At 43.8% G+C, this 14,200-nt stretch overlaps 1 protein-coding gene across 1 annotated transcript in view; it reads left to right on the top strand.

Moving 5' to 3' along the window:
* The window catches only part of gli2a (GLI family zinc finger 2a), a 118,907-nt gene extending 110,396 nt beyond the window's left edge, over positions 1 to 8,511 (top strand). Inside the window, exons 13-14 of the mRNA XM_024006695.2 lie at positions 2,785 to 3,133; positions 5,034 to 8,511. Of these exons, the coding sequence (XP_023862463.1) occupies positions 2,785 to 3,133; positions 5,034 to 7,381 (2,697 nt within the window). The 3' untranslated portion in view covers positions 7,382 to 8,511. The remainder of the gene's footprint in view (positions 1 to 2,784; positions 3,134 to 5,033) is intronic.
* The last annotated feature ends 5,689 nt before the right edge of the window (positions 8,512 to 14,200 follow it).

Genomic DNA, 14,200 nt, shown 5'->3' with positions numbered 1-14,200 from the left:
GGTAAAAATATAATWWAAAAAATCCTCAGCAATCTACACACAATACCCCATAATAAAAAAGCCAAAACAGGTATTTAGAAATGTTTACACATTTTTTACAAAATATAAACCAGATATACCTTATATAAGTATTCAGATCATTTGCTATGAGACTCGAAATTGAGTTCAGGTGCATCCTGTTTCCATTGATCATCGTTGAGATGTTTCTACAACTTGATTGGAGTCCCCTGTGGTAAATTCAATTGATTGGACATGATTTGGAAAGGCCCACACCTGTCTATATAAGTTCCCACAGTGGACAGTGCATGTCAGAGCAACATGACAGCTTGAGTGAATCTGCAGAGAACAATGGGAGAAACTCCACAAATACAGGTTTGCCTCATACCCAAGAAGACTCGAGGCAGTAATCGCTGCTGTCTTCTTGTCAGAGCGAAAACCAAGCCGAGGGAATTGTCCGTAGAGCTCCAAGACAGGATTGTGTCAAGGCACAGATCTGGGGAAGGGTACCAAAAAATGTCTGCAGCATTGAAGGTCCCGAAGAACACAGTGGCCTCCATAATTCTTAAATGGAAGAAGTTTGGAACCACCAAGACTCTTCCTAGAGCTGGCAGCCTGGCAAACTGAGCAATTGGGGGACAAGGGCTTTGGTCAAGGAGGTGACCAAGAACCCAATGGTCACTCTGACAGAGCTCTAGAGTTCCTCTGTGGAGATGGGAGTACCTTCCAGAAGGACAACCATCTGTGCAGCACACCACCAGTCAGGGCTTTATGGTAGAGTGGTCAGATGGAAGACACTCCTCAGTAAAAGGCACACGACAGCCCACTTGGAGTTTTCCAAAAGGCACCTAAAGACTCTCAGACCATGAGAAACAAGATTATCTGGTTGGATGAAACCAAGATTGAACTCTTTGTCCTGAATGCCAAGTGTCATGTCTGGAAGAAACCTGGCACCATCCCTACAGTGAAGCATGGTGGTGGCAGTATCATGCTGTGGGGATGTTTTTCAGCGGCAGTAACTGGGAGACTAGTCAGAATTGAGGAAAAGATGAACGGAGAAAAGTACTGAAAGATCCTTAATGAAAACCTGCTCCAGAGCGCTCAGGACCTCAGACTGGGGCGAAGGTTCACCTTCCAACAGGACAACAACCCTAAGCACACAGCCAAGACAACGCAAGAGTGGCTTCGGGACAAGTCTCTGAATGTCCTTGGGTGGCCCAGCCAGAGCCCAGACTYGAACCCTATTGAAAATCTCYGGCGATACCTGAAAATAGCTGTGCAGCAGTGCTCCGCATCCCAACCTGACACAGCTTGAGAGTATCTGCAGTGGACAATGGGAGAAACTCCACAAATACAGGTTTGCCAAGCTTGTAGCATCATACCCAAGAAGACTCGAGGCTGTAATCTCTGCCAAAGGTGCTTCAACAAAGTATTGAGTAAAGGGTCTGAATACTTACAGTATATAAATGTGATATTTCTTATTTTTTTGCAATTATAAATTAGCAAATATTTCCAAAAACTGTTTTTGCTTTGTCATTATGGGTATTGTGTTTAGATTGTTGAGGGGAAAAAACAATTTAATACATTTTAGAATAAGGCTGTAACGTAACAAAATGTGGAAAATGTCAAGGGGTCCAAATAGTTTTGAAGCCACCGTGCCTCCATCTTGGCACTCCCTCAACGTTGTAAGAAATATTTTAGAAGCTATAGAATGGCGTTTATTAATGTCAACAATAAAAAATCCACGTTTATTCTATTGCACACACCTTAATGCTTACTTTTAAATTATGTTATGTGAGCTAAACATACAAATAAAACATTTAAAAATATATTTAACAATTTCCTTAATTAAATATAATATAATTTGAATATAATTTTTTTCAAAGTACTAAAGTTACTGCCCCCACTACAACAGAACAATACTTAAATACATGTAATTTTGTCCTTAAAACATTTAAGTGAAATACTGTGGAATTCCATTCATTCCTATGTAGGACTGCTCTCCTGGGGAGTGCCAATATGGCCAACAGGTGGCTTCAAACCCTCTCATTGGCCAATACATAGCATCAGCAATCCAGGGTTTGTATACTATAAGGACCCCTTTGTACACACACACACACACACACACACACACACACACACACACACACACACACACACACACACACACACGACACACACACACACACACACACACACACACACACACACACACACCCCACACACCACACCACACACACACTTCAGTTCATTCTTCTGTGGCCTAGAGATCTGACAGTAATGTCTGTCAGGCCATGATAAAAGTAATTATCAAATTAATATTCAAACAACGGGACTGTTCAGCATGTGCGCCGAACAAATAGTTCCAGCAATCAAGCTGTGATCAAGACTCTTTCTAGTTCAGTCTGTGTCAGAAATAACCACTGTCAACACTTGACTGTGATGAGAATCACAGTATCCCCCGTCCCTCCACTAGACATGTTTCCTTTAGAAAAAATCTAACAAATCAATGATAAATAAGATTATGAAACTATAGCTAGGCTACATAATTCATTTAATTTGTGGTTTTGCAAAGTTTACCTAATTTATTAATCAGAATTTTGCAACTGTATTCCAGTATTTAATCTTTAAGCATCTTTTTTATAATAACAATGCCCTGTCTGACAGTGATAACCGTTTCACACAACCATGCCAATCCGAACCAAATCGACTAGAGTAATGTGAAAAGCCCTTAATAGGCTTGATTCGGTGTCTAACCTGAATCACCTATCCTGTCCCCCTCTCCAGACGTATCAATCCAGCCCGGGCGGTCACTCGTCATGTAGCAGTGAGCCGTCGCCACTTGGCAGTGCCCACAACAATGACAGTGGAGTAGAGATGGCCCTGCACAGTGGGGGCAGCTTTGGGGACCTGAGTGCACTGGACGACCCTCCCATGGTGGACTCCTCCACCCTCTCCCCCCGCAACTCGGTGGGGGTGGGTCTTGGGCTTCATAAAGGGGGAGGAGTCACCATCAAGCTGGAGAACATCAAGAAGGAGAGGCTGAAGAATGTGAGGGTCTCTTGTCCCTGGGCCAACTCTGGTCCTCAGGCACCTCAGGTCCGAAACACCAAGCTGCCTCCCATTCCTGCTGTTGGTAAGTGTGAAGTTCTATACTGGAACAATATAGCTTTTGATAACAACTGTTTTTAAGAACCTACAATAATGCTGAAGGATTAGTAAATGATAATAAGGAAGAAAAAAATTATTGTGGAAAAAATATTGCACATCGATTATAGGAGAGATTGAGTTGAGAGGAATATGTGAAGAAGCCTTAGAAACCTAGAAAGGGGTTTTGCCCTACAGTGGCTTGCGAAAGTATTCACCCCCCCCTTGGAATTTTTCCTATTTTGTTGCCTTACAACCTGGAATAAAATTTTTTGGGGGGTTTGTATCATTTGATTTACACAACATGTAAAGATGTCTTTGAAGATGCAAAATATTTTTTATTGTGAAACAAACGAGAAATAAGACCAAAAAAAACTGAAAACTTGACCGTGCATAACTATTCACCCCCCCAAAGTCAATACTTTGTAAAGCTACCTTTTGCAGCAATTACAGCTGCAAGTCTCTTGGGGTATGTCTCTATAAGCTTGGCACATCTAGCCACTGGGATTTTTGCCCATTTTTCAAGGCAAAACTGCTCCAGCTCCTTCAAGTTGGATACGTTCCGCTGGTTTACAGCAATCTTTAAGTCATACAACAGATTCTCAATTGGATTGAGGTCTGGGCTTTGACTAGGCCATTCCAAGACATTTAAATGTTTCCCCTTAACCACTCAAGTGTTGCTTTAGCAGTATGCTTGGGGTCATTGTCCTGCTGGAAGGTGAACCTCCGTCCCAGTCTCAAATCTCTTGAAGACTGAAACAGGTTTCCATCAAGAAAGTCCCTGTATTTAGCGCCGTCCATCATTCCTTCAATTCTGACCAGTTTCCCAGTCCCTGMCGATGAAAAACATCCCCACAGCATGATGCTGCCACCACCATGCTTCACTTTGGGGATGGTGTTCTCGGGGTGATGAGAGGTGTTGGGTTTGCGCCAGACATTGCGTTTTCCTTGATGGCCAAAAAGCTACATTTTAGTCTCATCTGACCAGAGCACCTTCTTCCATATGTTTGGGGAGTCTCCCACATGCCTTTTGGCAAACACCAAACGTGATTGCTTATTTATTTTCTTTAAGCAATGGCTTTTTTCTGGCCACTCTTCCGTAAAGACCAGCTCTGTGGAGTGTATGGCTTAAAGTGGTCCTATGGACAGATACTCCAATCTCCGCTGTGAAGCTTTGCAGCTCCTTCAGGGTTATCTTTGGTCTCTTTGTTGCCTCTCTGATTAATGCCCTCCTTGCCTGGTCTGTGAGTTTTGGTGGGCGGCCCAATCTTGGCAGGTTTGTTGTGGTGCCATATTCTTTCCCTTTTTTTATATTGTATTTAATAGTGCTCCGTGGGATGTTCAAAGTTTTGGATATTTTTTTATAACCCAACCCTGATCTGTAATTCTCCACAACTTTGTTCCTGACCTGTTTGGAGAGCTACTTGGTATTCATGGTGCCGCTTGCTTGGTGGTGCCCTTTGCTTAGTGGTGTTGCAGACTCTGGGGCCTTTCAGAACAGGTGTATATATACTGAGATCATGTGACAGATCATGTGACACTTAGATTGAACACAGGTGGACTTTATTTAACTAATTATGTGACTTATGAAGGTAATTGGTTGCACCAGCTCTTATTGAGGGGCTTCACAGCAAAGAGGGTGAATACATATGCACGCACCACTTTTCCGTTTTTTTTATTTTTTAGAATTTTTTGAAACAAGTAATCTTTTTTCATTTCACTTAACCAATTTGGACTATTTTGTGTATGTCCATTACATGAAATCCAAATAAAAATCCATTTAAATTACAGGTTGTAATGCAACAAAATAGGAAAAATGCCAAGGAAGATGAATACTTTTGCAAGGCACTGTATATGTTATAATGTGGTTCCTTTTGTTGGTTCCTCAGGTTCCCTTCTGGAAAACTCTAATATGATCGCTCCACCCGGGCCCTACCCTGGTCAGCGTCTTGGTGACCTGTCATCATGCGAGGTGACCATGCTGAACCAGCTAAACGAACAGGGCCGCCGGGACAGCAACACCAGCACTGCCAGCTCAGCCTACATCAGCCGGCGCTCCTCTGGCATATCCCCCTGCTACTCCAGCCGCCGCTCCTCCGAAGCCTCGCAGTTCAGCAACCGCCACAACAACATCAGCTCAGCCGACTCCTATGACCCCATCTCCACAGACCTGTCCCGTAGATCCAGCGAGGCCAGCCAGTGTGGAGGTGGAAACCTCTCTAGTTTGCTCAGCCTCACCCCTGCCCAGCACTACCATCTCAAGGCCAAGTAYGCTGCTGCAATCGGGGGAGCTCCACCTACACCTCTGCCCAACATGGAGCGTATGAGCCTCAGGACCAGGATGGCCCTGTATGGGGACCACGCCCAGGAAAGAGAGAGCTTATCCCACTCTCAACTGTTCCACCCACCTACCGCATCAGTTCCCAGACGCTGCAGTGACATCGGCTACGGTAGCCATAGCATGATGCCCCACGAGGTCCCTGGGAACCTTCCCCGGCGAGCCAGCGACCCCGTCCGCAGACCTACCCTAGACCCACTGTCCCTTCCACGAGTCCAACGCTACAACAGCATGAACAGTATGAACCCCAACAGTATGATGCCTCCTCCCTCTGCCGACCGCCGGGGCCTGGCCATGCAGAGCTACACGCGATCTGACGGAAGCCTGCACCACCACCCCTTCGCCCCACGGCCCCCCAGCATCTCAGAGAACGTGGTGATGGAGACCATGGCCGTGGACGGGCTGGACCATGCAGGAGATGAGGACATGGTGCTACCTGATGATGTCGTACAGTACCTCAGGTCTCAGAACACTGGCCCCGGCCAATCAGCAGGCCCCGCCGACTACGCCAACAGTCAATCACAAGGCGGCTTCCAGGTCCAGAGGAATATGACCTCCTCCCAACAGCAGTTCTATGGGCAGAGGAGGATGGCCATGGTGGATGCCAACATGCCCCTGTCTGGGTCAGGCCAGGCTCCCCTACCCCCCTACCAGATGAGCCCTGGGTCTGGCTCCCAACAGCAGCAGTACCCAGCCTCTCATAGTATGAACAACAAGAACAACATGCCAGTCCAGTGGAACGAGGTTAGCTCAGGGACTGTGGATGCTACAGCCACCTCCAGACTCACCAAGCAGAACCTCCTCAGAAACAACAACCTGGCCATGGTCCAGCAGAGACAAAACTTTGGGCATTTCCAGGGTAGAATGGGTAGTAACAGTAACCAGCAGGTGATGCCCATGAACCAGAATATGGTGCTACAAGGCTACACCCAGAGAAGCAACTCCCAGTGGATCAACTCTGTCCAACAGCAACAAAGGCAGCCATGCAGCATGAACTATCCTGAGCAGATGAGTCCCCAGCAGGGATATGGCCAAGAGATCATCCCTGTCCCTAACTCTGGATCTGGGAATGGCAGCCTACGACCCAACTTTAATGGCATGGCACTGCCCAATGGCAGGGTGATGGCTACACACAACAATCCTGATACGCAGATCTACAGGTCAAGGACTCAGGTTGAAAGCTCTGCCCCCCACATGATTCAGGTTGACCAGCAGAACTACAGTATTTCTTCTCAGCAGCAAGACGTCAATACTGGGAACAGAGCTGGGATGCAGCCCAGGCCTCCCATGGAGCCCAAGTCTATGAGCAGTAGACAACACTCAGGGTCCAGAAGTATGATGCAGCAGAACCGTTTCCCTCAGTCTGACTTACATCACAACACCTCTGAGGCCAGTCCAAAGAGGCCGGGTGGCACCGCAGCACATACCGGCGGACATAACAGAGACTCAAACTCCAATGCTTCAATGTTTTATGCTGGCCAGATCCAGATGTTTGAACCCAATAACAACCACAATGTGAGCTTCAACTCCCCCATGTCCCCCTTCATGGGCCAGACTCCGGGAGGCACCACTGTTACCATGGCATCTCCAGGGGTCAACCAGGTCACCAGCACCGTTGACTCATCCGGCTCCTCTGGATCGATCTCTGGGGTGGAGCATACCCAGATCGACTTTGACGCCATGTTGGATGATGGAGACCACTCCAGCCTGATGTCAGGGACCCTAAGCCCCGGACTCCTCACCAGCCTGTCCCAGAATTCCTCGAGGCTTACCACCCCCCGTAACTCTGTGACCCTGGCCTCTGTGCCAGCAGGGATCGGTAATATGGCCATCGGAGACATGAGCTCCATGTTGACCACCCTGGCTGAGGAGAGCAAGTTCCTCAACATGATGAGCTAAGGCCTTGGCTGTATCACAATAATMTCTCCTTTCTCCCGAACTGTGCACTTGTTCACTTCCCTTCTTGGATTTGAAAGAAAATGTATGGAAACTCCCTCTAGCATAGCCCATGCCCCACCAATCCAATGCTTTTAATTTTGTGGGGAGTAGGGAAAGAGTGCACACTTCGGAAGGAAAGAAAGATTATTGGGATGCCCCATTGTGTATTACGACCATTTCAAGGAAAAATGTACTATAAAAGCACTGATTATATGTAACAATATGGAAATAGTTACTCTTCAGGAGCATGTCGATCTCCGCTGGCCTGTATAGAGACTTTGCTTATCCAGTAATATGTCATATTTGCTCAAGTACATTTTAAGTAGTGTTTGTGTTGAGAAAGTAAGTATAGTAAAGACATAAGGAACATTTTAAAGACATAAGGAGCATTATCACTGTTTTGAGAAGCCATACTTTGTATCTACGAATAAGAATAGACCAGGGTATAAAAATACATCAGCAAATATGTGTCCATTGCTCCGTATTTGTTGATGTTTGTAACTCTTTAAAAAGCAGTGCACTGATAGCAGTTCACGAAGTGCCTTGCTAAAWAGATCATGTTTGAATAATATGTGAATTCATGAAACATACATACATGTAACGATGTTGCCAGGTAAAAAGGCATATGGAAATATTAGAATAATTTTCTCATTACGACCTTTGATCATGTTTATAGATATACTGTATGGTACGTGCTTTAAATTATGTTAAAGAGACTTGATTATTGCAAGCTAAGTACAATATGATGCAACTATTGAACATTGTGATGCTACATTGTTAACATCCATTCATGTATAGAGGAGCTTGCAGAGGAACAGGATCCCATGCAAAGCTAGAGCCGGTTTTCGTGGAGCCAGATTAAGCCTAATGAAGGACTAAAAACCATCCTGAGTGGAGATTCTCAATTGAAGTGATTTTTAGTCCAGGACTATGCTTAATCTGTGTATGTGAAACCAGCCCCTAGTGTGCAGGAGATGGCCACTTGTCATACTGTATAAAATATCTTCCAAGTGCCCTCCAGAAGCTGTACAGTAATTTCTAAGGACCCTCCTCTTTGTGAGACTGACTGTATGATAAAAAAAGGACAGAGATCTGCCTCAGTGTAAATCAGTCTGTGGAGACACACGCTAACCTGGACTCAGGGGTAGACGTAGCATAGTAAATTTAAATACGGGACACTCCTATTAGTAGGATATGTATTAATTTGTGGATGCCCATCATCCATTTCGGATGGTATGTTATGAATTACAATCCGTATGATATGTTATGAATTGCAATTCTTACAATATTTAAAGAATTGCAATTCGTTCAATATGTTACAAATTTGCAAAACGTATGATATGTTACGAATTCCAATTTGTTGTGCTTAGCTAGGTGGTAAGGTGGCTAATGCTAACGTTAGCTGGGTGGCCAATGTTAGCTAGACTAGGGATTCAAGTTAGCAGTTGGATTAAAGGATTAGGATTAGGGGAAGGGTTAGCTAACATGCTAAGTAGTTGCAAAGTAGCTAAAAGTAGTAGGTAGTTGCAAAGTTGCCAAAATGCTAAAGTTGTGAGATTCGAACACTCAACCTTTGGGTTTCTAAGCGTTTGTGTTATACGCCTGCCCACCCACCCTGACCAACCGCCCTACTTTAATTTTTGCCTTAAGTAACCTTCTCTCTTATGTAACCAATCCAAACTTAACACATCCTAATTTGAGTATCCCTGATTTACATTTACTATGTTACGTCTAGTCTATTAGACCAGGGTGTACACACAGACCCTGTGCCTGTCTAGGATGTATCAGATCTCTGAAGGAATATGCTAGTACTCCATGTGTACTCGGTGGACATGATTACACACTAATTTGTGGATTCATTACCCCTCCCTACTCCCTGGGCTAGACATGGACTATATGGAGAATCAAATAAGGGATGAATTACTTTGATTACAAATCATATCAAGAACAATGATACACCGCAACCTCCTCAGTTTTTATTTTAGTTTGCTTGCTGGAATTAAAGTAGCCTTACCGTATGTACAGGTATGCTGCCCATCCATTTTACTATTGTGTGTGTGTGTGTGTGTGTGTGTGTGTGTGTGTGTGTGTGTGTGTGTGTGTGTGTGTGTGTGTGTGTGTGTGTGTGTGTGTGTGTGTGTGTGTGTGTGTGTGTGTGTGTGTGTGTGTGTGTGTGTGTGTGTGTGTGTGTGTGTGTGTGTGTGTGTGTGTGTGTGTGTGTGTGTGTGTGTGTGTGTGTGTGTTGTATATAGCTTTTGTACATTTCAAATACAGTATCTCAGTTTTTTCTGTTTTAACCAAAGTGCTGTGTTGTGTCTCCTTTGAAATCACATGGTCTCGTCCCTCTGGGACACATGAAAGCAAAGAATCGTTATTCAAACTCTTCAGCACACACCCTAATGAATTCTAGACACCATGAAAACCATCCTCATGTCAAAGAATTCATCTTGATCAAAAATACACTGGACGTGTCGGAGATTATATTTTTAATATTTTTTTTCTACATCATGTTTACACCGTGAAGAGAGCACCTGTTCACCTGTTCAAGAAGTTGAGGGGATCCTACCCATAGAATTGCATAGGATCTTTATGATTCTACCCCCTTAACACTGCCCATACGTTTCATATCATACATAATTTTTTTCCTGGTCATTTATACACACAAACCTTTTACTGTTTATAGCTAATATTTGTGTTAGCTGATGTAAAAAAAAAKATGCATTTGCTGTTGGAAAAATATCATCTAGCTACAGCATTTGATGCTTAGCGGWAAACGATGCCTATTGTTCACTTAGTTCACGTTTTGAAGGGTAATTTTATCATAGATGAAGGTGAGTGGTGGTTAAAAAGAAAACTCTAAGAACATAATAAGTTACTAGTAAATAATGTAGGGCAAACTTTTTCTCTTTGATCCCTTCTCGTTCATACATTCACAAAACATATTTACTTAAACAGGCTCCATAGATATGCATCTTATGAGGCTTTTACAGTTTTTTTTTTACAATGTTGGCGAGGGCAAATATTCTACCTCTGAAAACCCAGATGAAAAAGGATCCTCCGAAAACACAAAACGCTTAAAGAGCCGTTTCTAAAGTTAGCTGGCATGTTGTCCAAAATCGACAGTGGCAGGCAGGCTTTGAGGAAAGGTTTTTCAGGAATCACATAAAATGCACCAGTGGAGAAAGATAAAAAGAAAGACAGACAGAAATAAAGAGAGAAGGAAAAAGAGGGAGAGCGAAAGCGTGTGTGTTGAAGGAGAGCCAAAGAGAGGGGGCTGTAAAAGGGATGACGCGTGGAGAAAGTGTAAAGAAAGGGGGAACAAATGATTTTACTCTGACAGGCAGCAGAACTCTGCTGAGGATCCTTTTGATGTTTGTCACTGATTGCTCTTGCCACTGGAATTCCTTATTCTCTCAGAGAAAAGATGGGAGCAAAATAGCCCGGGGTAAGAATGGATCTCAGAGAACAAGATGTTAACACGGGAGCCAAGATGATCAGTAACGGACAAGGCACTAACTAATTAGACAAGAACACAAACGAGGTGATACAAGACTAAGAGAGAGGGAGAACTGAAGATCCAAAGAGATGGCCTGCCTGCCTGGCCTGGCATGCAGTCTCAGAGCATCACATTCTAGAATAGTGTTCTCCATGCTGCTTGGTCCCATGGTTCCAGTGATTCCACACAGAGATGCAGTTTTCTAAGAACAGGGAGAGGGTGGGCTGTGATCTCTGACTCTTTCTCTGTCCCTCTCTCTCTATCCATAACCCCTCTCCACTCAGCTGTCCCCTAGTTGGTAGACTCTGGGCAGCTGGAGGAAGGAGAGAAAAAGAGAGAGGAGGGAGGGCAGGGTTTTTAGCTGCTGAGGGAATGCATGAAACAATGCCACCAGACATTACAATTCACACTAGGTTCAGAGGCCTCACGTTTTTTTTTTATCTCAGGACATTTCCCTTTGTGCATAAGTGTCCTTAGTGGACTTTTGCCAGCAATATAAATCACTAAGTAAGCACCTCTTCCTATCCTCATCCTCTCACATGTCAAGATCCACTGCTTTAATAGTAAGCAATTTTCATCAGCTCTCAAAATCCTCCCACTTTCTAATGGTATAAGGGAACCACGTTACTAAGCAGTTAAACTGAACTCAGTCGGTTGTAAACAATAGATCATTGCTTGTGGGGCGGAGTGAGTTAAATACCTCAACATAATACAAATAAATCCATCCGGAGAACTGCATTTGTTGTTGAAAGAGACAATGATAAGCCTAAGAACAATGTCCCACACAATGTTTGATCTGTTGTCTATCTATATATTTATAGATATAAATGGATAGAATATATATATGCAATGCATTTGGTCAGTAATAAGTCCCCTTGACTTTTCACATTTTGTTACGTTACAGCATTATTCTAAAATGGATTCAATAAAAATATTTCCACACGATACCCCATAATGACCAAGCGAAAACAGGTGTTTTAAATAAATACGATTAAAAATTATAAACAGAAATATCTTATTTACAGAAGTATTCAGACCCTTTGCCATGAGACTTGAAATTGAGCTCAGGTGCATCCTGTTTCCATTGATCGTCCTTGAGATGTTTATATAACTTGATTGGAGTCCACCTGTGGTATATTAAATTGATTGGACTTGATTTATATAAGGTCTCACAGTTGACAGTGCATGTCAAAGCAAAAAACAAGCCATGAGGTTGAAGGAATTGTCCGTAGAGCTCCGAGACAGGATTATGTTGAGGCACAGATCTGGGAAAGGGTACCAAAACATTTCTGCAGCATTGAAGGTCCCCAAGAACACAATGGCCTCCATCATTCTTGGAACCACCAAGACTCTTCCTAGAACTGTCCACCCAGCCAAACTGAGAAATCGATTTGAAAAAGGCACATGTGACTCAATAAAAGGTACATGACAGCCCGCTTGGAGTTTGTCAAAAGGCACCTAAAGGACTCTCAGACCATGAGAAACAAGATTCTCTGGTCTGATGAAACCAAGAGTGAACTCTTTGGCCTAAATGCCAAGCGTCACGTCTGGAGGAAACCTGGCACCGTCCCTACGGTGAAGCATGGTGGTGTCAGCATCACACTGTGGGGATGTTTTTTAGCAGCAGTAACTGGGTGGCTAGTCAGGATCGAGGGAAAGAGGAATGGAGCAAAGTACTGAGAGATCATTGATGAAAACCTGCTCCAGAATGCTCAGGACCTCAGACTGGGGCGAAGGTTCACCTTCCAACAGGACAACTACCCTAACACACAGCCAAGACAACGTAGGAGTCTCTGAAAGTTCTTGAGTGGCCCAGCCAGAGCCCGGACTTGAACCTGATCGAACATCTCTGGCGATACCTGAAAATAGCTGTGCAGCGATGCTCCCAATCCAAACTGACAGAGCTTGAGAGGATCTGCAGAGAAGAATGGGAGAAACTCCCCAAATACAGGTTTGCCAAGCTTGTAGCGTCATACCCAAGAATGTGATATTTCTTTCTTTAGTTTTATAATTTGCTAAAATTTCTAAAAACCTGTTTTTGCTTTGTCATTATGGGGTATTGTGTGTAGATTGATGAGGGAAAACATATTTTTAATGCATTTTAGAATAAGGCAGTAATGTAACAAAATGTGGTAAAAGTCAAGGGGTCTGAATACTTTCCGAATGCACAATGTATATATACAGTACCAGTCAAAAGTTTGGACATACCTACTCATTCAAGGGTTTTTCTTTATTTTTTAATTTTTTTTTACATTGTAGAATAATAGTGAAGACATCAAAACTATGAAATAACACATATGGGATTATGTAGTAACCCAAAAAGTGTTAAACAAAACCAAATATATTTTATATTCTTTAAAGTAGCCAACCTTTGCCTTGATGACAGCTTTGCACACTCTTGGCATTCTCTCAACCAGCTCCATGAGGAATGCTTTTCCAATGGTCTTGAAGGAGTACATGTACTTCAAATCAAATCAAATGTATTTATATAGCCCTTCGTACATCAGCTGATATCTCAAAGTGCTGTACAGAAACTCAGCCTAAAACCCCAAACAGCAAGCCCAATCAGGTTTGTAGAAAGCACAGTGGCCATAAGGGAAAGAACTTCCCCTAGAAAGGCCAAAACCTAGGAACCAGCACTCCTAAGCAAAACCCTAGGCAGGAACGAGGCCTATTGTAGGGCGTGGCCAAGTCCCTCTTCTGCCTGTGCCGGACGTGGGAGGGTATCTCGTATATAAACAGAACATGGCCCAAGATGCCTTATTGCAAAATGCTTCATCAGTACATGACTAGCTTGAGTCATTATATTTGAATAATAATTTTAGACCCGTAGTAGTAGTATTCGAAGAGTTGCCGCCTTCAGCCTCAAGTCAGCACCTGCAGGAGTAAAACTGATACAGTGCGGCTTTCCTTCTAGCACGTCCGGTGAACAGGTCAGATGGTTCCATAGCCGGCAGGTGATGATCGCAGAATCAGCTTGAAACTTGCGAAAATAGCACGTCCTCACACATCTTACTCTAAGCGAGCCCAGAAACCCGCCAGGCGTGGTAACCTGGCTCAGGACAGCAACGGATCATCATCCAGGTAGTACTATCAGCGGTGACGCGAAGCCAGAAGCGTAGTCGCTAGGGCTACAAGCGAGAGTCACATGAGTACGCATGAGGAGAGAGAGCCTGAATATCTAAAGAATCCTATTAATGCAATAACCGATAGGGAAAGAGTAATGAGAGTAAACGAGTTAAGGAGAGTATTTATTAGAGAGAGCCTGGACAATCCGGAGGATA

Source organism: Salvelinus sp. IW2-2015, linkage group LG2 (assembly GCF_002910315.2).
Source record: "Salvelinus sp. IW2-2015 linkage group LG2, ASM291031v2, whole genome shotgun sequence".
Classification (NCBI taxonomy): domain Eukaryota; kingdom Metazoa; phylum Chordata; class Actinopteri; order Salmoniformes; family Salmonidae; genus Salvelinus; species Salvelinus sp. IW2-2015.
This window is presented reverse-complemented; position numbering and strand designations above follow the sequence as displayed.